This window comes from Parambassis ranga, chromosome 5, assembly GCF_900634625.1.
Source record: "Parambassis ranga chromosome 5, fParRan2.1, whole genome shotgun sequence".
Lineage (NCBI taxonomy): Eukaryota > Metazoa > Chordata > Actinopteri > Ambassidae > Parambassis > Parambassis ranga.
In genome coordinates, this window is record NC_041026.1 from 31,534,646 (window position 1) to 31,556,343 (window position 21,698).

Below are 21,698 nucleotides of genomic sequence, written 5' to 3' on the forward strand. Positions count from 1 at the left end.
CTGTCTTAGGTGGGGCCTACAGCACCTCATTGATTGGATTGCCAGGTCCTTAATCCTTTATTCTGGACTCATCAGGAATTTCCACATCTTGACAATTAGTTTAAGGTCTCCCATTCCTTCCAGTTTACTCATTGCTTTTATAATAATTAAAACCTGTGACAGTTTGGCAAATTAGTCTGGTAACTTTAGGTCTGACAAATATAATAGGATATGTGTGTTTCTGTGACTTCCACAATATCCACAGTAAGTTTGATGTTTGTTGTATGTATACACATACCTGCATTCCTAGACACATGGTGTTGAGCATAATAAGGAGGAACATAAGGTACTCAAAGTAGCAGGAGGTGACGATGTACCACACTTGATACTGGTAGGGATTCTTGGGAATGTAACATCGTAGTGGTCGGGCTTTCAGTGCATACTGCACGCACTGACGCTGGAGGGTTCAAAAAGAATACATGGGAAGATGCAGGTTTGAGATGAATTTCCTTCCTTCTGTTGACTGTAATGTTAGCAGATAGTCACTGCTCAATAAACTTGGTCACACTCTGTTGCTGCTGTAATAAGACAGTTTTATGTGTCCTACATGATGGAAGACACAATGCTGCCTGTGGAATTTCCAAGTGTTGAAGTTACAAAAATAACTATACATCTTTTACATAAAATATTACAATGCAGGGAGTGAGAAAAGATGGAGAAACTTTTTGATAAACAGCTGGTGAACACATTTTGAAGAAAGCACCAACTGCCTTGTGCACATTGCTTTAAACTTTGCAATAGATTCTTCATTGCTTGATATAACAAAAACATAATAATCTCAAGAAATAAAATTTTCTAAAAAGATTTTTTCAGACAATACAGTAGAAGCTCCCTAATAGCCATGTTTATCTAAATGTAAATACGCAAGCAGAGAGTATGTGACGACTAGAAGGGAAAATACAGTGCACAAGTGTTCTTCTCTAGTATCCGTGGAATGCATGAGATTATATATATTTTGTGGTACAAATAGGTATGTAAGAATACAATTTTAACTTATGCAAAGGTGACATATTTTTACATTTTATATTTTTACATTTTTCAGTTACGTAACATACCTGATTTTTGTCCAGCTCACAGTTCTTATATTCCTGTTCTCCTTGCTCCTGAAAGGTCACAATGACGAAGCCCACAAATATATTCATCATGAAGAAGGCGATGAGGATTAGGTAGATAATAAAGTAGATAGAAATGGCCACTCTGTTGTTATACACTGGGCCTGTATCCTCCAAGTTTGAATCAATGGCTTTATATAGTAACCTAGATAAATAACAGACACAGGCATTCCCATGTAACACACAAAAACAAATACACAAATTGACAAACATTTCTGTCTACATTAAAAAAGCATATTGCCTACACCAATGAAAAGCATTGTTCCATGCAAGTGACAAAAGTAGTGAAGTGTAAATAAACTAAACCCATCAATAAACTGACAGAAAAGATCACTACTCACTTTGGCCATCCTTCAAAAGTAGAAATAGTGAAAAGAGCCAACATGCCATTGAGGATGTTGTCAAAATTTAGTTCAGAGTTCATCCATTCCCTCTTGTAGACTTCCATTTCATGAAGTGCTCCCTCCTGGTATTTTATATACCATCCTCTGAACAACAAAGTGGGAAGGAAAGAAAGAAATAGATGAGAAATATTACACCCAAATCCACACAAAGATGTAGCTGTTTAGCTGTATAAAAATGGACATGTATCCACATGTTCAAAATTTCTACACTCAACATTTTGTGAAGACACTTCAGAACCTGCAGCCTGAACTCCTGGCATAGTCTCGGGTAAAATCTCAGGCAAGGCCTAAAATGAAGGATTTTCTGTAATCTGAATAAGGAACTCTCCCTAAAAACAACTGATCATAGTGACAACTGTACAAGCTTTTTTTAATTAAAAAAATTTAATTAATTTAATTAATATTACTATAATCATTTTGGAGCCTAGCCTTAAAAAATACATAAGACAGGCAAATGTATAGACTAAATAAATACAACTCACTTGCATGTTTCTTCAGTCATTTTGTCTGGATCTGTGCAGACATAGAACTTTCCCTGGGAAGACAACATTAAAATGTTTCAATGAGAAAGTAGACAAAGCAACAGGGTGTTATTATGCTTCCCTTATTTTCTTACCTTGAAAAGCTGGACTCCAATGCAGGCGAACATGAAGTCCAGCAGCATTGTGACCAGTACAATATTTCCAATTGTCTTGACAGCAACAAATACACACTGAACCACATGCTAAAAACAGATATAATACAAATACAATAGATCATGAGCCAAGTCAGTATAAGGGATGTTTGGAACTGTGAGTCTTTTATTAGACATATCATACCTTAAGCCCCTTGGCTCTGTTGATGGCCCTCAGGGGCCGGAGTACTCTCAGTACCCTAAGAATCTTGACTACAGAGATGGCACTGGATCTACAACATTCAAGCACAGATACCACATTTTGTGTAATTGTGTTATAGCATGTGAACTATAGGTGTAACTCAATAGAGCTGATCTAACTGGATTTACAGACACTACTTACTCCATGCCCATTGAGAGGAGAGATACGCTAACAACTAGAAGATCCAAGATGTTGAAAGAGTTTCGGCAGAAAGACCCTTTGTGAAGAATTGCACCATATGTTGTCATCTAGAAAAAAGGACCCAAAACGGCACTGTCATGTGTTTGTGTGTATTTATTTAGGAAACTACAAAACAACTATTAATATTGCATATCATTTCACTAAATCTTAACAAAAAAGGGATGGAAAATGTTCACAATATAGCCAATAATCAGAATCAGAATCGTGTTTATGTCACGACCTGGTGTTTGTTTATGGTTTTGATTTCCTTGTTTTGGGTTTTTAGTTTAATCTGTGTTTAGTTATAGTTATTTTTCCTGTAGTTCTGGTGTTTTGTTTTCCTGGGTTTGTGTTTAGTTGTCTAGTTGTCTAGTCTTGTTTTGTGTTTCCTGTTTTACTTTGGTAGTCCTGTCCTCCCTGTGTATTGTCTTGAGTTTTGCTCCTGGGTTTTCCCTCCTTGTTGATTACCAGCCCTGCCCTCATGTGTGTCACCTGTGCCTCGTTGTCTTCCCTGGTCCCCTTGTATATAGTCTGTGTCTTCCCCTTTGTCCTTGCTAGTTCGTCTCGTCTGTGTGGGCTTTGTGTCCGTCTATGTCTCGTCCATGCCATGCCATGCTATGCTATGCTCCAGGTAGTTTCTTTGTTTGATGTTATGTTTTTGTTTTACCACGCAAGGTGTGATTTTTGGTTAGTTATTTTGGACTCTCCTTTTGACCACGCTAGTGTGATTTTTAGTTTTGTATTGTTTTGCCCTCCTGGCCTTTAAATAAAAGACTGTTTTTAGAACTTTGAACTGCTCTGCGTCCTGCAACTGTGTCCTCTCCTCACACAACTCCTGACAGTTTATTGCCATGTAAGTGAAGGGGATTCACATTACTAGGAATTTGCTTTAGTGATTGGTGCATACATAAAAACATATAATAATTAACATGAAATAAGATAAAACTAAGATAAAATTAAGGTAAATAAGGTTAAGATAAATTTTAAACAAGGTAAACTAAAAGTAAGGCTATAAATTTACATGGCATAACAGACATGACATAACAGACATACAATGAACAGAACATAAAATGAGTGGTGGTTGTAATGGCAAACATAGACCCTTATATGAACTAGTGTAACCGTGAAATAATGTAATAGGTACCACATAGATCAGTGAGGTGGTACTAGTGTGCAAGTGACAAAAATGATGTATTTAAGTGCCTCATAGCTACACAAAACTACACAAAAATTACCTTGAGCACAATTTCTGCTGTGAACACTGAAGTGAAGACAATATCAGCATAGGCCAACACCTACAAATTTCACATGAATTGATCATATTATTAATATATATTATATTATTCAAAATAAATAAAGGAGTGCTGAAATGCACTTCATCACCTGGTTTCTAAAAGACATGGGGTCAATGGGATCCTCTGCAGCTAAGGAAACAGATGATAGGAGGATGAAGAGGAGGATGATGTTGGTGAAAGTAGTTGCATTGATAATACGATGGCAGAGCTTCCGGAACCTGAAAGTTTTTAAATGATATGTTTAGCACATCAAAGTAACTATGGTGACGTGGCTCTAGAAGACAAAGATCATGATGATCAAATGATCAGAAACCACAAATCATTACACAGTAGTAATATGACCAATCTAATAAAGCTAATAATAATATAATATATAATATTTTGAAACCTCGAAATATGGTAAAAGTTGCCCTCGTAAAGGAAAAATCTGGCTGCACAACCAAGTTATATCAACACCACTTGCAGGTTTAATTACAAATTATGGTTTGATGATTTAAGAATGTATGTCTTATAATCAAAGTATTTCAGTTTAATTCAATTTTATTTATATAGAGCTTTTTACAATCAGAATTGTCTCAAGGCGCTTTACAGAAACCCAGAGCAGGAACCCCCTTAAGAGCAACAGTGGCAAGAAAAAACTCCCTTTTAACAGGAAAAAACCTTGAACAGGACCCGGGCTCATAAGGGAGAATGTTCCTGCTGATAGCCGGCCAATCACATAATCAATATTGCTACATATCCATATGATTAACCACCAGCAACCTACTTATTCTGCGGTCCAAAGATAAAAAATGAGGTGGCTTCTGGCATCGGCACTGCTTCCTCCTTTAGCTGCAGATCTGCCATTGGACGGGGTCTGGGACTTTCCGGAATCTCAGGGTCCTCCTCCTCATCATCACCTGGCCAACAGAGGGTTAACAGATTAGAGCCCACACTCAGCTCTATGTAGAGGATAGTATGCTTAACAGTTCAGTGTGTAGGCTATTTACCAGGGAAGTCTGCAGGAGGGAAAGGATCCTTGATCTCATTCACATTAGACTCAAACTCATCAATTTTGAGCTGCAGATTTGAAAATAGGTACTTTAAAGTCTAGACAGAAAAAAGATGACAATTGTTTTATTTACATTGACGGCACTCTGTATGCTTCACCTTGGCAGTGGTAGGGATCCCTTCTACCCCCTTGGCTCTTTGCTCAGCCAACTTCTTTGCCAGATTTGCTTTCTCCTCTGAGGACTTATCAGGCATGTTAGCCCTAAATGTAAACAGAAAGGCTGTTTCAAATGGTTGTTGGCTGGTCATCATGTTGACCTATATGTTACATATTGTTGATCATCATATTTATATATGATTTATTATAAAAGTGTATATATATTTCCCAAATTCCCAGACAACCCACTCACACAATACACTATGATGCCCCACTGGTGTCCTGGATGGTGGACTATCTGACTGGCAGACCACAGTATGTTTGCCTACAGAGCTGTATGTCAGACAGACTGATCAGCAACACCGGGGCTCCACAGGGGACCATCCTCTCTCCCTTCCTCTTTACTCTCTACACCACAGACTTCAACTACTGCACAGAGACCTGCCACCTTCAGAAATTCTCTGATGGCTCTGCAGTGGTTGGATGTATTACTGGTGGTGATGAGAGGGAGTACAGGTGGTGGATAACTTTGTCACCTGGAGCGAGAGCAACCACCTACTGCTCAATGTGACAAAGACAAAGGAACTAGTGGGGGATCTGAGGAGGACAAAGGCTCCAATGACCCCTACCAGCATCAAAGGGGAGAGTTTGGAGGTGGTGGAGGAGTACAAACACCTGGGAATGTACTTGGACCACAAACTGGACTGGAGTAAGAATATGGACACTGTTTACAGGAAGGGCCAGAGTCGCCTCTACTTTCTGAGGCAGATGAGGTCCATTTAACATCTGCGGGACGATGCTGAGGATGTTCTATGAGTCTGTGGTGGCCAGTGCCATCATGTATGCTGTTGTCTGCTGGGGCAGCAGTCTGAAGGTGAGGGACATAAACAGACTCAACAGAATCATCAGGAAGGCCGGCCATGTTGTGGGAGAGGAACTTGACTCTCTGACAGAGGTGTGTCAGAGGAGGATGTTGTCCAAAATAAAGACCATACTGGACTGTCCCTCTCACCCACTCCACACTGAGCTGACCAGCTACAGGAGCTTGTTCAGCAACAGACTCCGACTCCCACGATGCACCACTGAGAGACACAGGAAGTAATTTCTGCCTGTCTCAATCAAACTACTGAACTCTGAACTGTAACAGTCACTCAGACACTGTACATTCACACTGGTACATTCATGTCATGCTCTTTACAATGTAAAGGTTTTTAAACAGTAGAAAATATGTTTCTTCTTCTTTAGAAACAACTCAGGGATTTAAATGCTGTCTAGGTATTTAGATATTTATTATATATTTCTATTTCATATTTCAATTTATCTTTGACTTCTATTTGTCTGTAACAAACAAGAATTTCCCCTCGGGGATAAATAAAGTAATTCTGATTCTGACACACCTATTCCATCACATATGGGTGCTGGTCAGACACCCTGTGTTGTCTTCTGATATCTGTTAAGTCCTCAACAGGAGATGTAGTGTTACAGTGACTATAGTGACTGTTACAGCTAAATGCTTATGTAAACCTTCACACATGATATGACATGACAAAATAAACACATTTAGAAGCCTAATAATTAGCTGAAGTTTCCCCAGGATCAATAAATTATTTATTTATTTAATTGGTCAGGGGTTTATCTGAGTTTATTTGACAATCTTTAAAGACATTGCACCTTTTATATGTGTACAATATTGGTGCTCATTATTTGTACTTCATAAATTAAATTTCCATGTTGAATGACAATGACTAATTTGTAGAACATATTATATCTAATGCATTATAGGGCTATGGAAAGACTGTCATGATCCACAGTTTGTCTAGTGCTGTTTTCATTTAAATCTGTGATTTTCCTAGTTTACTTCTAGTGATTTGTTGGAATTCCAGTCAGTTTTGAAAGTCTTGTTGTTAGGATCCTGTGATCAGTGGTCATTGTTTTCCTTGTTATCCTGTGTTTCCTGGTTATTTTGATATCTTTGTATGGTCATGGTTGTTTTTAATGTTTTATTTTGAAAGTCTGGTTCTCCTTGTATATCTTTGTCATGTAGAGAAGATTGAAGCAAGGCGCCTGGACTTGTAGAGTTTTCTTGAAGACGTTTCGCTGCTCATCCAAGCAGCTTCATCAGTTCTAACTGTTTGGTGGGGAAACATGGTTTATATGTGGTTGCAGACCTCAGTGGGTGGGTCTGGGTAAAACTTACAAACAATAGCATCTATGTCGACATACAGGTTTATTTGATCGATACTGTAACCATATGTAAACTTTTTTTTCTAATTCAACAGTGCTTGATATAATTGTGTGCGACAGCATTTCCTTATAAAATACAATATATTAAAAGACAATGACCAGAAATAGGGCATGTAAAAGTAATGTGGAGACATTTGTTGAAGTGAGCATGGTTATTTAATTTTTGAGAACGACTGGATTGAAAGATGGTGTAAGCTATTGTCGGTTAGCAGTTGCTCTGGTCGAAAGCGTTGTGATGTTGCCATGGTAATGTAACTTGCGGCCCGCTGGTGGTTAAATAAATTGCCTGCGACAATACACGCATTTCACCTAAATAAACATTTACTATTGTAATTGTAATGTTTTTAGGTCCCGAGCACCGAGTGGTGTGAAAGCCCTGTTGTAATTAGGGCCCGAGCACGAAACGTGCAAGAGCCCTATTGAAATGCAAGCGTTTACTAGGGTCCGAGCACAAAGCTGCGAGAGCCCTATTGAAATGCAAGGAATTATTAGGGCCTGAGTACCGAGTGGTGCAAAGGCCCTATTGTAAATGTAAATTTTGCACACTCATCAGGGGTGGCGAAAATTGCGATATGGTATACTCACTGCAAATGTGCGGGGCAAAATGGCTCTACAGTGCCCCGTTGAAATTTTCAGAACACCCCTCGCATTTGGCTTAGTTTGGAGTAGGTGCATGAAAATCGGTACACATGTTTATCATACCAACACACACCAAAAAGTCTCTTGCCACCATGACCTTAACCCAGGGGTGTCCAAACTTTTTTCGGGGAGGGCCAGATTTGATAATGCGAAACAGTCCCCGATGTCATTATTTTAAACAATAAAAACTGTGTATGCTGTTTTGTAATATGTTACATCTTACACAGCAAACAAAATAACATCTTAGCATTCAGATGAACAGATCAGAAAATGTTATCTGAATATACAGCATAAATTTAAAACATTCAGAAACTGTGTGGTTGTGATAACAGAGCAACAGGCAAGTTATTGACTCTACTGTGAAGGTGAGATCTATGAGGGGCCGTACAAGACATAATGCAGTCTGGCAGTCTCACACACACATATTCTCACTCTCACACACATATATTCTCCCTCTCACACACATATATTCTTACTCTCACATACATATATTCTCCCTCTCACATACATATATTCTCCCTCTCACACACATATATGAATGTAAAAAAAGAATATATGTGTGTGAGAGGAGAATATATGTGTGTGAGAGAGAAAGAATAGTGGAAACGGATGTGGGTATAGTGATAGTGATATAGTGATTGGCTGAGAAGAAGGGGCAGGTCACGTTCAGGTCCCGACCGAGTATGGAACGAGGGAATGAAGCAGTAGTACTTCAACAGGCAATTGGAGTATTAAGAAATATCCTCTCATCCCCTGAAACCCCTAGTACAGGACACGACCCGTGCAAATGCAGTCATGCACAGCTCACGCATAGAAAGTGAAATGAGAGAACTTTTCAGGCCTGGTAGCTCCCAGGTCGGATTAGCAAGAGAGGCGGTGTTCCAGTTTAACTGGGGATCATGTTGACTGGTGAAGAAACTACACACAATATGTATCGTTACTTGTGTTTGTTTGTATGTATGCACTAACGATACAAATTGTTTACGGTAGTTATCAAACAAACACACAAAAGTACAAGTAGTTTCTTCTGGGGTGGCTGTGCATGCCACCTGCTCTTATTTTGAAAGGTGCATTTCGCTTCCGGTGTCTGTGGCTCAGCAGTGTAATCAAACAGAGCTTTAAACTAGCTCTAAATGTTTACACCGAACCCAAAAAACGCTGTCAGCCCACGGTTTGTGTCCTCGGTGGCCATGTCTGTGTGTTTTTACATCACCTGAGTTTGCTGTGTGAGACGATCGTTCGTTTTTGAGGATGCAGAAGTCTGCCCATGTTAAGTTGTGACTGTCACTAGTTGACATGGGCGCGTTAACCTCGCCGCCTAAATGTGAGCGAGTGACAGAATCAACCACAGATATTGGGATAAAGCTGCATTTAGCTCCTTTATAGGGCACCATGGAAGATGATAACTGGACTCTGGTCACGTCGTGGTGGTTGTCTTTGAATGTTCTTCACAATACCAGTGTCGCTGTGACACACAGCGCTGCTTATGTTTTGAATGGTGGCTGTAGTTCGGTGGTCCGATCAAAAAGGCCAGAGTTACATATTTCACATGGTTCACATCAAATCCATTCAACGTGACGGTGTCCGTGCTTGTGTATTCTTCCCTATAGCTGAGTTTCGCTGTGTAAAACGCTGCTTTGTGTTGGTTTATTTCGCTTTTAAAGAGGGTCATCTGCCCATGTGAAGTTGTGACTGTCACTGGTTAACATGGGCGTGTTCACCGCATCACTCACGTGTGTTGAACGGCTAACACCGTGAAGGAGATAGGTGCAGGTAAAGCGATGGGAGACAGTAGCTTGTCCGTGGTGCAGAGAATACGACGCTGGGTTGGTAATCATATTGCTGTTGTGCAGAGTTTCGAATCCCGCATGGGGCTTTATTTATACATGTGGCTGTTTTGTTTTATAAGCACGTTCTCATTACTTTCTGTGCACGGTATCGACAGGACGGCTGTTTTTTATTCAACGCGGATATCTATATCTTGCAACATTTGACGGCCACACAGCATAGGAGTGGTCTCGGATTGTGACGAATCTGCGAAGGCCAACACCAAGCACATCTGGTTGCCTGGAATGTAAACAAATATCACCAGTCAACATGATCCCCAGTTAAACTGGAACAGCGGCGGCTACACAAGGACAAACTGGAGGATTGCAGCGGCCTTTGCGATATCAAACCCAGAAACATTTTGGCAATTGGTGTACCCGGTCACGAAAAAGGTAAGAACAACTTCGAAGTTAGCAGAATGGTAAATTGACTGATTATAATCCAAACGTTAGCTACAAGCTACTATGAGCTACGTTTTGCTAATTTAGCATCTGCTGTTGATAAAACGTGCTGTAAGTTATTATTGCTTGTTGTTTTGGCGATTCGAATTCATTAGTGACTCAAAAGAATCATGATTACTGTAGATTAATCTTGTTGGAAGCAGACTGTATGGGTTATTATATAAAGCACTGCAGACAATGTGAAAACAGACATGTTTGTAAACCATCACTTAAAGTTATCAGTTTGGCCCACAGTCAACCTACAACAGTATCAAGTAATATATCGCAATATATGCACATGTTAAGTAGGCCTATGTGAATTCATAGATTAAAAGAGCAGTGTCACGTTTGTTTGTGCCACGTGTTCCAGGTGAACAAGCACGGAATGCAATTAAGGATAAATGTGTGCTTTGTTTTGCAGGCCCAGAACACATTATCACGACACTTTTAACAAAGATGTCATCCTTCTTCACAGACCATCAAGCAGTGTTGTCGTCAGGCATCGTGCAAAGCAACAGCTACATGAACAAGGACATATACTCAATGGATTTGAATTCCAGAAATCTTGGAACCAGACAACAGTAACTGAACAAATGAGGGAGGCCTTTGGGGGGAAAACTCTCAGCTGATATAAAGTATTTACATTTATTTAACTCGTCATGTTGATATAAGTGTCTACTCAAATAGAAATATATATATATAATTTAATAACATTTAAATTAAATTCACATAACTTTTAATTTTGCCTGTTTTTCAGTCTAGAGTTTCTGATGGCATGTGGAAACAATCTGATTTTACCAAAACTGCGTGCTGGACAGGAACTGGATGCTAATCTTATACACAAAATCTACAAATCAAAAGCCCTCAGGCCATCAAAGCCAATTTTGGTATATCACATTTGAATTTACCTGCAAAACATTGTAATAATAACCCATAAAAATGCTTGCATGGAATGTCTGATACTTTAATTTTATTCTTTTGTTTTTTGTCTTTCCAAGGATGACATTACAGGTAATACAAGCGAGGACAGCTATGATGAAAACACCAGTTCTGCAATGGAGCTGCGTTCTTCATCTCAGACAGAGAGGCACTCAAATGCATCTTTTGGCAGTTTGACCAGTCCGATTGATGCCGCTCCATCAAATTCTACTCCAGTTGTTCTACCTGTGTCAGTGCCCTCGTCTAGCCACAGCAGCATGTCAGCAAGTGGTTCCTCAAGTCAGCTGCAGGTGTCTTCAGTGGAAAACTGCTATACTGCCATTCAGCCTTCTGCCACATCTTTTGAAGGAATATCTTTAGTTGATTCACCTCTGGTCTTGTCTGGCCAAAATAGGTCAAGCCCACTCAATCACAGCAGCAATTTACAAAGTACTTATTCTGCAGTACCATCCACTTCCTCCACCTCAGCATATCATACGGCATACAATATCATTCGGCAAACTATGATGGCTACCTTACAGTAATAGGTGCACTGTCTGATGTGTCTTCTGAAGATGAGGAAATGCACCAGGCTATCCTAGCAAGCTTGCAGAGTGAGAGGTTGGTAGTCAATTGCCTGTTTATTTTGCTGCATGTCTTAGCTCTTTCAAGTAGTATTCTAATCCAAATGTATTTATTCTTGTTTATTTCAGAAGGACCACAGGATGTTCTGTGCCAGTGAGAGATATTTTGCAAGACCTTGCAACTCAAATTAACCATCAGAAGAAATGCAAGTTTAACATTAACCGGTCATCAGTGCTGGATGGAGCTATTAGAGGTTTTAAACGAGGGACATCCATGTCACACCATTTCTGTCAGATTTTCTGATGACATGGGAGTAGCAGAAGAGGCTGTGGACTTAGGTGGACCAAGGAGAGAATTTCTAAGACTTCTAATGGATGCTTTGTCCAAGTCTCAAATGTTTGAGGGAGAAGAAGGGAAAATGAACTTGGCTTTTGACAGTAACGGTATGTATAGATTGTAGCATATCATTGATGAGATTCACATAATAACCACAATTTGTGCTTACATTTTGGTACTATGAAATAGGTTTTTGTCATTGAATGCTTGAATACACTATTACTTATGTGTAATTTCTTTTCTCTAGCCATGAGGGAGGACAGGTACTTAGTTGCCAGTAAGCCTTGTTCACGGCGGTCCTCCTGCACTTTTTATTTCCCCAACTCTCTTCTCTTGCCTTGTTGAGGGCCCGGAAATGGCTAAACCAGTTTTGGAAGATGTTGCTGATAGTGACCTGCATGAAAAAATTAAAAGGGTATCTCACTTTTAGTTTATGTTGTGCTGTATAATATGTGTGCCTATTTTATACAACAAATTTTTGTATGCATGTGTGTCTTGAAAGGTCATGGAGTGTGAAACTTTTGAAGACCTCCTAGCAACAACAGCACCACTTGAGGAGTATTTGGCCAATGCGGGCTGCTTGAGACAGTTGCGGAGTTTGGAAGACAAATATCTGCTTGCAGAAGACATCCTAATGTTTCAAGTGATACACAGAGTCCGTGGTCCTTTTGAGAGGTACATTTTTATCTTTTTTTGTGAAACCCTTTCTAATTAACCTTTAACTGTATGACTGCAATTTAGGGAGGTTTTGTTGCTGACCTTCTTTGAGGAGTGAGGGAGAGAAGAATGAGGAAGCTAGTTGACAACTGCTGTTTTTGCTGGGAAACTTTTGACAATGCAGTTACTAGTGATTATATTTTACAGATTTCGGGATGGACTGGGAAGCCTTGGGGTGCTGGACAAAATTCAAACCCACCCGGAGAGCTTTCGGCCCCTTCTATGTTGGTCTCCCACAACCCTCACAGCTGACCTCATTGACAGCCTTTTTACCATACGTCTATCTCCTGTTGGCAGCAATAGAAGGCAAGCTGAAGAAATGGTAGTTCCTTTTTGGAGAGACTACCTTGCAGATGCAGAAGGTTAGGTGACTTAAGTGTTGCTAGAGCTGTTTTTTCACTTGGTAATAATTCACCATATTGTCATTGTTTTGTTGTATTTTCTGATGTAATACTTTTTTGTCCAGATCAAGAAGGAACACAGAAGCTGGAGACAATTCTTGCCTTTGCCACTGGCGCCAGTGCTGTTTCACCAATTGGCTTCTCTCCGCAGCCTTCAATTGAATTTCTTCACCAAGAGCATGATGGAGGAAACCCCTCTAAACTTCCCATTGCAAATACCTGCATCAACTGTTTGAAGTTGCCACTGCACACTTCCTATGATGACTTTCAGGAAAATATGGACTTTGCATTGGGTAACACCCATGGCTTTGGCATAGTTTAAAGTGGACAGGCCTGCACTTCAAAATGTTAGTACCGGTTAAGTTTGTACTTTACATTCTTCTGTTCTTTGGTTTCCATAATTAGGTGCCATCATATCTCTCTAGCTGTAGTTTGTTGTGTAGTTTCAGACAGTATTGGACCAAACTGAATTTACTGAGGTTAAAAGTAAGTAAATATTGCAACACCATCCTCCATCTGACAAGTTTGTGGTTGCCATCTATGTGCCTACAAGAGAAGTTGAAATCGGTGTAAACTATGAATACTTGTAATACAATGCCAAACACTACATTATACTACAACTACTACTACATGATAATTAGCTGCAGGTTTAAAATGGTGAATACATGTTCATTCAATGTTAATTCAAATTTATTCTTTTATGAATTTGCTCACCATAATTGATTGGGAGATGAAACACTGCAAATCCGTCGACGTATTGCATGTCGCCTTCTGAAAGACCATCCAATGGGGTCAATTTCCTGCAGACTTTGGCGGACCCGCCACCTTTGAATATGTATCCCACGTGACCTCAAGCTCCCATGCACATATCGTTCACCTGCATTTGTGGTATGCTGAAGAATTTCACCAACTACTCTGTTCAGGTTTTCATTTGACAGCGTTGTATATGACATTGGTGGAATGCCAAGCAGCTGTCTATGTCTGTAGAGAGTCCGGCTGCTTACCCCTACGCATGTTGCAATGTTTTGCCAGTTCATTCCAAGGGACATTAAATGGGAGATTTGCTCAGCCGAAATACTGTATTGAGGTCTGCCTTGATATCCAGTCCTGATAGATGGTGGCAATAATTCATAGCTGTTCTCCAACCTGGTTCTTTGTCTGGTTTCATAAGTAGTCAGCAAAAAATGAAGACATCTATGCAAGAATTGTAATGTATTGACTACTTCTCTGTTTCTTACATCTTCAACAAATCTTGATATGGACAAAAATCCAGATAAGGTCTGAGTGTGATCATGGAGATCCCTGTGCAGTCTTTCCTGAACAAAAGGCTCTGTAGATGCAAATTGCTACTTACTAAAATAATAAAAAAGTCCACTTGGAAACAAAACAGGATGATTTTGACTAGCATCATTTTGAGTTTCTGCTGATAGCATGAAAGGACACCCTAAGCATACTGTTTTTTATACTTCACAAACCAGGAAGTATAAAAAATGTGCGTGAGAGAATAATATATGTGAGTGAGAGAAGAATATATGTGAGTGAGAGAAGAATATATGTGCATGAGAAGAATATATGTGCATGAGAGAAGAATATATGTGCGTGAGAGAAGAATATATGTTAGTGAGAGAAGAATATATGTGCGTGAGAGAAGAATATATGTGAGTGAGAGTGAGAATATATGTGTGTGAGAGTGAGAATATGTGTGTGTGTGTGTGAGAGGGAGAATATATGTGTGTGAGAGTGAGAATATGTGTGTGTGAGAGTGTCAGACTGCATTATGTCTTGTACGGCCCCTCATAGAGATCTGATCATATGTGGCAGGTCTGGTTTAGGAGCAGCAGACATCAGTAAAATGTCAGGTAGACCAGGTGGGAGTCATTTAGTGCTGACCTCAAAGGGTCTGGTAATTTAATGTTTACACAGGTTTGTAGTGCATGCCAACGAGATGTAAAAATGTAATGACGTGCCTTACGACAGATGCGTACTAAATGACGGAGTCAGTTTGAGAGAAGTGCCGAGTCTCACTGTACAGCTGACAGTTTAACAACAGAGAACGCTAACAAGCAAAGACGGACTGCTCTGCTGCTCCAGTAAAACATCACAGTTTATAACAGTTTGCTCACACGGCACAAACTAATTCATGATTTACAAATGTTCGCATTTCTGGAGAGTTGCTTTTATCCAGCCGCCGGTAAAAAGGCCCGAGGCCAGGACGCAGCCTCCCCTTGCAGCAGGGAGCAACGAGCGTCCCTCTTCCTCTCCATCATGTCGCTTTAACTTCTCTAATGGCTCTAGCATTGCTCCCTGCGGCCCACCGCGGGTAGGAGCGGGCAGCAGGGAGCGACACGACGGACAGCGAGAGGGAAGCTCCGCTCCACTCCCCTGCGCTCCTGGAGCCCCACAATACTCCAGCACATTCCCCAGAGAGGGACGCTCAATGCTGCACAGGGAGGTTGCTCTCTCGCCGGGCAGCCCGCTCCCATGCGCCCCGTCTATGAATTCTAATACTATAACTACAACTAATAATAACAATATTTCGTGCGCACATTATACATAATTCGTGGCCACAATTTATTTCTTTTTTACCATGTAACAGAGGGGCTCCGTAGTTTTGGAGAACTTCACTTATGCAGTACAGACTGTCTCTGATAGCAGGTTGTATGCAGAAGCATGTTTAGTCTCGTAGTGAATTGTGTCGAAGTGCTGAACCGGTGTTTTGCACCTTCGGAGCCCTCTGCGTAGCTGTAACCAACAACCAAGCACGATGCAGACAGCGAGAGAGTGATAATGTTCTGCTCAGAGAATCATGATGCAAACGTTACACAATAAGTTAAAAACAAAAACAAGAATTGAATTTGTGATTGTATAATATGTTTGGCTGGCGGGCCAAAAATAACACATTTTAAGATAGAAGCCATACAAAATCCGTAGTTTGGACACCCCTACACGAACAGCTCTCTCTCCTACATACTTGCTCCAAACGGCTTCAAACTTTCTGCACGTGGTCAGAGCCCCGCCCTGAACCCTATGTGATCATGATCTGTGCCGCTCATGGCGCTCCCTTGTGGTGGAGACAGACAAGTGTCATGTTCTACACTGACATGCACTTATCTCTCACTGTTTAATCCTTCCCTGTCATTACACAGCCAAATGAGGATCACAGATTTGAAGTCCTACAGAGACACCTGTTTGGTTTCTGTATCAGGCTGCCCATGGGGGTTGTTGACTGTCGAACCTTTGCCACGAAACATCAACTGCTTATAACTTTTTATAAAAGTTTTTTCATGTCATAACGGTCCGTCCCCGGACACGTCTGCATGCTCATGAGTCACCTGCACAGCGCCACCTACAGGAAACCGGAAGTAACTGCTTCTTGACAATTTTCATGTATGACTCACATGTTTTTTGAAGTTTGATGCACAGACAGGTCTTCGCTATTCTGATGGGGTCTGGCTCCACCCAGTGGACACATAGGGTACGCGGACTGTGAGGGCCCGATCATCGCTGCTTGCAGCTTTAATATTTAAATTGCACTTTATATCACGACGGTAAACATATTAATATTATGATGTATAGTATTTAGATAATATTATAATATAATAGTATTTATATCTGCAAAGTTTTGAAGAAGACTACCGTATAAACCATATGGTTTCTATGCCAACGGACGTCACGTGTTATCTATCGCCTCATTAAGCTGTCATTCATTTGGCGGCTACTTGCCAACTATTTGCTATATGCTACATGCTCACATCAAGCCAGCAGATTGACGTCACTGTCAGCTAAATGACGGCCGTTTGCACCACCATCTGTTCATCTGTTCAACTTGTACTTGTCACTCACTTGTCAGTGAGTTGTCAATAAAATGCAAAGCAAATAGCAGCACACTAGGAGCATGTGTCTGCTTTAAACACATTAACTTTGAAGACAAAATGTTCACATTTTCTCCATGTTCACAGTTGTTACAATGACTTTAATGTGTATGGCTAATCACTTACACCCCATCATGTCTGTTATAATCTTTTCACAGTGGAAAGACGTGGCCTCCGTCTCTGCAGCCAGCCTGATTTCAGTCCAAGGTATCTACTCTGCAACTTAGATCTACAGCCACGTCAAAATACTTCAGATGCTTTAATAAAATACAAGTTACACAAAGAAATCCAACCAGTGTCATGTGATTATAGTTTTTTCATTTAAGCATGTTAAAAGCCAGGTTAGACCTCAAGCTACTGTGTGTGCTAGCAGCAGTTCAGACTAATCAGTTCCTTTTGAGGAACTACTGGCTGCTATAGGCCTTTTTAGGAGTGACTTATATAAGTAACTTATAACTTAATGCAAATGGTCACAATGATATGCTTTCCTTACTAATGCCATGTAACCCTCTTTTACATCAGATTGTATGTTTTACTGACACGGATTGTGGTCTGGCCACAATCTTGTCTGGTCTGGCTGTTCAACAACTGTCATGTGTGAACTGTATAGCTGTTGGCACACCTGCCTTTCCTTTTCTGTCTAGGATGTGGACATTGTTGTCCTCAAAGGAGTGTCCTTTCTCTTTGAGGTGGAGGTGAACAGCTGAGTCTTGTCCTGAGGCTCTCCTGTCAGCTACCTACAAAAACTGGAGAAGGACCAAATCATCAACCGCAAGCTGTACTTCCGACTGTATCCTGGGGAAGCCACTCCACACCTGTATGGACCCCCCAAGATACAGAAGGAAGGAGTCCCCCTCAGACCCATCGTCAGCAGCACAAACTCAGTCACATACAATGTGGCTAGCGCTTGGCTGAACTCCTGACACCACTGGTGGGGAACACACCACATCACATCCACAACTCTCAGGACTTTGTGAACAAGGTGGAGAAGATCCGAATGGACCCAGGCGACACCATGGTCTCATTTGACGTCACCTCCCTGTTCACCTGCATCCCTACATCAGAAGCCACAGAGATGGTAAAGAGATGCCTCACACAAGACAGCACACTCGAGAAAAGAACCAACCTCACGCCAGACCACATCTGTGACCTGCTGGACCTCTCCCTGATCACCACTTACTTCCAGTACAATGGGAACTTTTACAGAAAGAAGCACGGCTGTGCGATGGAAGAAGTGGAGAGAAGAGCCCTGAGTTCCTTACCTGGAACCACCCCCACCCACTGGTTTAGATACGGGGATGACACCTAGGTCAAAATCAAGACCAATGAAGTGACAACACTGAGACAGAAACTGGTTCACCCGAAGGACAAGACTCCCAGGAAGAAACACAGTAGGGGTGGAGCTGAACCCGAATACGGTATTCGGAAAGGCACAAATAGCATGTTTTATACAAATACTCATTTGAAACAAATACTAAATATTTTTATTCAGGAACAAGAACAACTTTATATCAAAAAGCTGTGTTTCCTCATGAGACCGCAGTGAATGCCTGCATGGGTGAGTGAGTGAGTGAGTGAGTGAGTGAGTGAGTGACATCAGTAGATGTAGATGGGGGGGTGGGAGCAGGCTGCTCCACTCAGCAACAGAGAAAGCTCAACATGAGCGTAAAAACTGCATCACTATTTTTGTTGAATAGATTTTTGTACCTTAACTGGGTTTCGGAGGTAGTTTATAACTTTCTGGAAGAGGAGTTTGATCAGGGGACATTACACTGCATTATTGAAGTCTGCACTCGGGTGCTCTCATGTTCGCTCTGTTTACGTAGCTCTGTTAGCTCAGTAATTTAGACAGTAGGCTGTTGACAGAGTAACTTTAAGGTTCGGTTAAATGGGTTAAAAAAATGCTTGTATAGTTGTGTTGAATTGTATGCACTTGTGGGAGTTATATGGTACGTTTACTGTAAAATACTTTGTAAAATGCCATTTGCAGACAGCAAGATGTAGGCTATAGGCTAGTTAAAGGTAGGGTAGGAGATTTCGTTCTGATGCACTTTTTGTTAAATTAGTGTAACTTCTCTTTACAATCCGATAGCAACCAATTAGTTAGGCAGTTTGGCATTAAAACAAAGAATATTAATCATCTGCTATAGCTATAAAAACGCTAAAAACATCAGCCAATCCTGCGAGGTGCCCCTGAGTTGGCTGGATGGCTGCTCTCTTCCTGCTCTGCGCACACCAGAAAGGTACGTGCATGATGGCCAAAGTCACACACCGCAGCTTGTCTTCAGGTAATGCACGTCCATGTGATTGGGAGGCGGGGCTTCTTGGTGAGCTCCGGGAGAAAGTTGCGTGTGTTTACTTTCAAAATCTGGCTGACTCTCACTGAGTTTTCAAAATCTCCTACCCTACCTTTAACCTTCGCATAGCTTCCTGTCACTCAATAACTGAGTTGAAACTCCGCACATGGATTTGGGCAACCAAATAGAAAAGAGCGTGGCTGCTGCTGAGCCATCTCTTGTTCCTCCACCAGCCAAAAATACTTGCTCAAGTTCTGTGTGGAAGCTTTTTACAATCAGTGCTGCAGACAAAACCAAAACCAGATATCAACATCTGTCTGTCAACATCTGCTATGCCTAATCACATGCACTTCAAGCGTGTTCAAAAAATACAACATGGAGATATATGGTTCAGTTATGGTTAATATAAAATATAAAAAAATAAAACTTTTTTTTTTCTTTTTTGGCTGTATCTTTTAGCATTATATAGAATACAACTTTTGTTCTGCCAGATCTCCCAGTCAGGGGTTGATAAAGTTTAGGTCTTGGAATTCTGTGCATTAGAAATGAGTTCTTTTAGAAGAAGTTTTTAGGGGTCCACTGTTGTTATGTTATTTTCTTTTCAATGACGTTCCTTGTTACATGTTCAAAAAATTAATCAATATTGCATATCCATAATTATTATAATGGATATAATTAAAGAGTACCTACACTATAATGTAAATTAGAAGTGTGAAGAAATGGATTTTTACACTTATTTTACTCGAATACAAATACAAATACCCCCCCCCCCTCCTGAACAAATACATATTGCTGCTTTGTACACCCCTAAAACACAGCAATGTGACATATGCAGTCCAGTGCAGTGAGGAGTGCTATGATCTATACATTGGAGAAACTTCAACCACTCCACAGAAGAATAGCTCAACAAAGGAGAGCCACCCCCTCAGGACAAGCCTCAGCTGTTCACCTCCACCTCAAAGAGAAAGGATACTCCTGAGTCAAGGAAGCCATCGATGTTAAGCTAAAAAAAACCTTCCCTTAACAGAGGTGGTGGACTCAGACATCATCTTTCTACTACATACAATGCAGTGCTTCCATCCATTCCCTGGGTCCTGTTAAAACCGAACCTCACATAACATAAAAAACATAAAATAATAGGTAATTATGGAAACATTTATTGCTATTGTTTGTATGTTTTACCCATTGTTTCCTTCCCTTGCATTTCCTTAGAGTGCATATGGTAAAAATAGGAATAAAGGGAAGATTATTTAGTTTCTCATTTAAGAGTTGAGAAGCCTTACCTTAGTGCTTTTTTGCGCTTTTTCTCCTCAGCCTTCTCTTTCTGGGCTAAAGTTAAAGACTCAGCCTCTGCCAGATTATCAACAGCAATGGCTAGGAAGACATTAAGAAGGATGACTAAATGATGTCAAGGATCACAACAGTGATGAGAACTGAAGATCAGTGATGGTTAAAGATATACAGAGTCTCACACACACAAAAATTGTAAATAAGGATACAATTTCCACAGACGAATAAGATGGTGAAATAGATGCTGACCAGGATACCAGGCATACTGGGTCCTCCATGAGCCATTATGCCATCATACATCACAGTGTTCCAATCCTCACCTGTCAGGATCTAAAACATTTAACATCAGTGCAATATAAAGAAGCCATTTCATCATTTGAAAAACAGTATCTTTGCTATTATTGACTGTGCCTAAAGTCACACAGTGAATATGCCTAAAACAGTCCTTTTGTACCTGGAACACAGTGATGAGGGCCTGAGGAAAGCTGTCAAAGGTGCTGCGGGGTTTGGGTTGGTCAGGAAAGTTAAACTTCCCTCCAAACACTTGCATACCCAGCAGGGAGAAGATGACGATGAAAAGGAAGAGGAGCAGCAATAAGCAGGCAATAGAACGTACTGAGTTCAAGAGGGAAGCCACCAGATTACTAAGAGATGTCCAATATCTAGAGGAAAAAATATCAGTTGAATAAGCTTAAGTTTGCATTGCAGACACACAATTAATGATTACACAATTGTATTCATTCATTATATCTGTTTGTGGTTAGAGCTATCTCACCTGGTAACTTTGAGCAAGCGGAGCAATCGAATGCAGCGCAGCACAGAGATGCCCATGACTGACATGACTCCCACATGAACAAGGATGAGCTCCATTATGCCAGTTGATACCACAAAGCAGTCAAAGCGATTGAAGAGCGACATGAAATAGGAGGGTATGCCTAGGGCATACATCTTCATGAACATCTCCAGGGCAAACATAGACAGCAGCAGCTTATTGGCATTGTCTGACAACATCAAGATGTTGAAGAGAAGCAGAAGTCAAAAAAAGGCAAAACAATTATATATTCAGCTGTTAATCAGTGT

The 21,698-nt window shown here is 40.7% G+C and overlaps 1 protein-coding gene and 1 long non-coding RNA gene across 3 annotated transcripts in view; one reads left to right on the plus strand and one right to left on the minus strand.

Moving 5' to 3' along the window:
* Positions 1-21,698, minus strand: part of LOC114436809 (dihydropyridine-sensitive L-type skeletal muscle calcium channel subunit alpha-1-like) — a 65,461-nt gene that overhangs the window by 24,832 nt on the left and 18,931 nt on the right. Inside the window, exons 11-26 of the mRNA XM_028407279.1 lie at positions 21,394-21,619; positions 21,073-21,280; positions 20,828-20,948; positions 20,612-20,726; positions 5,055-5,157; positions 4,895-4,964; positions 4,672-4,804; positions 3,994-4,123; positions 3,846-3,905; positions 2,572-2,678; positions 2,374-2,461; positions 2,172-2,279; positions 2,038-2,090; positions 1,493-1,639; positions 1,095-1,296; positions 278-436 (exon numbers count right to left, since the gene is read on the minus strand). Of these exons, the coding sequence (XP_028263080.1) occupies positions 278-436; positions 1,095-1,296; positions 1,493-1,639; positions 2,038-2,090; positions 2,172-2,279; positions 2,374-2,461; positions 2,572-2,678; positions 3,846-3,905; positions 3,994-4,123; positions 4,672-4,804; positions 4,895-4,964; positions 5,055-5,157; positions 20,612-20,726; positions 20,828-20,948; positions 21,073-21,280; positions 21,394-21,619 (2,030 nt within the window). The remainder of the gene's footprint in view (positions 1-277; positions 437-1,094; positions 1,297-1,492; positions 1,640-2,037; positions 2,091-2,171; positions 2,280-2,373; positions 2,462-2,571; positions 2,679-3,845; positions 3,906-3,993; positions 4,124-4,671; positions 4,805-4,894; positions 4,965-5,054; positions 5,158-20,611; positions 20,727-20,827; positions 20,949-21,072; positions 21,281-21,393; positions 21,620-21,698) is intronic.
* Positions 9,742-12,653, plus strand: LOC114436810 (uncharacterized). 2 transcript variants are annotated; one of them, XR_003670739.1, is made up of 6 exons: positions 9,742-10,154; positions 10,624-10,837; positions 10,960-11,089; positions 11,201-11,741; positions 11,834-12,148; positions 12,544-12,653. It is a non-coding gene; the product is annotated as an uncharacterized LOC114436810 (long non-coding RNA). The 2 variants fall into 2 exon arrangements; XR_003670738.1 differs by having other exon boundaries at positions 10,024-10,154; positions 10,678-10,837.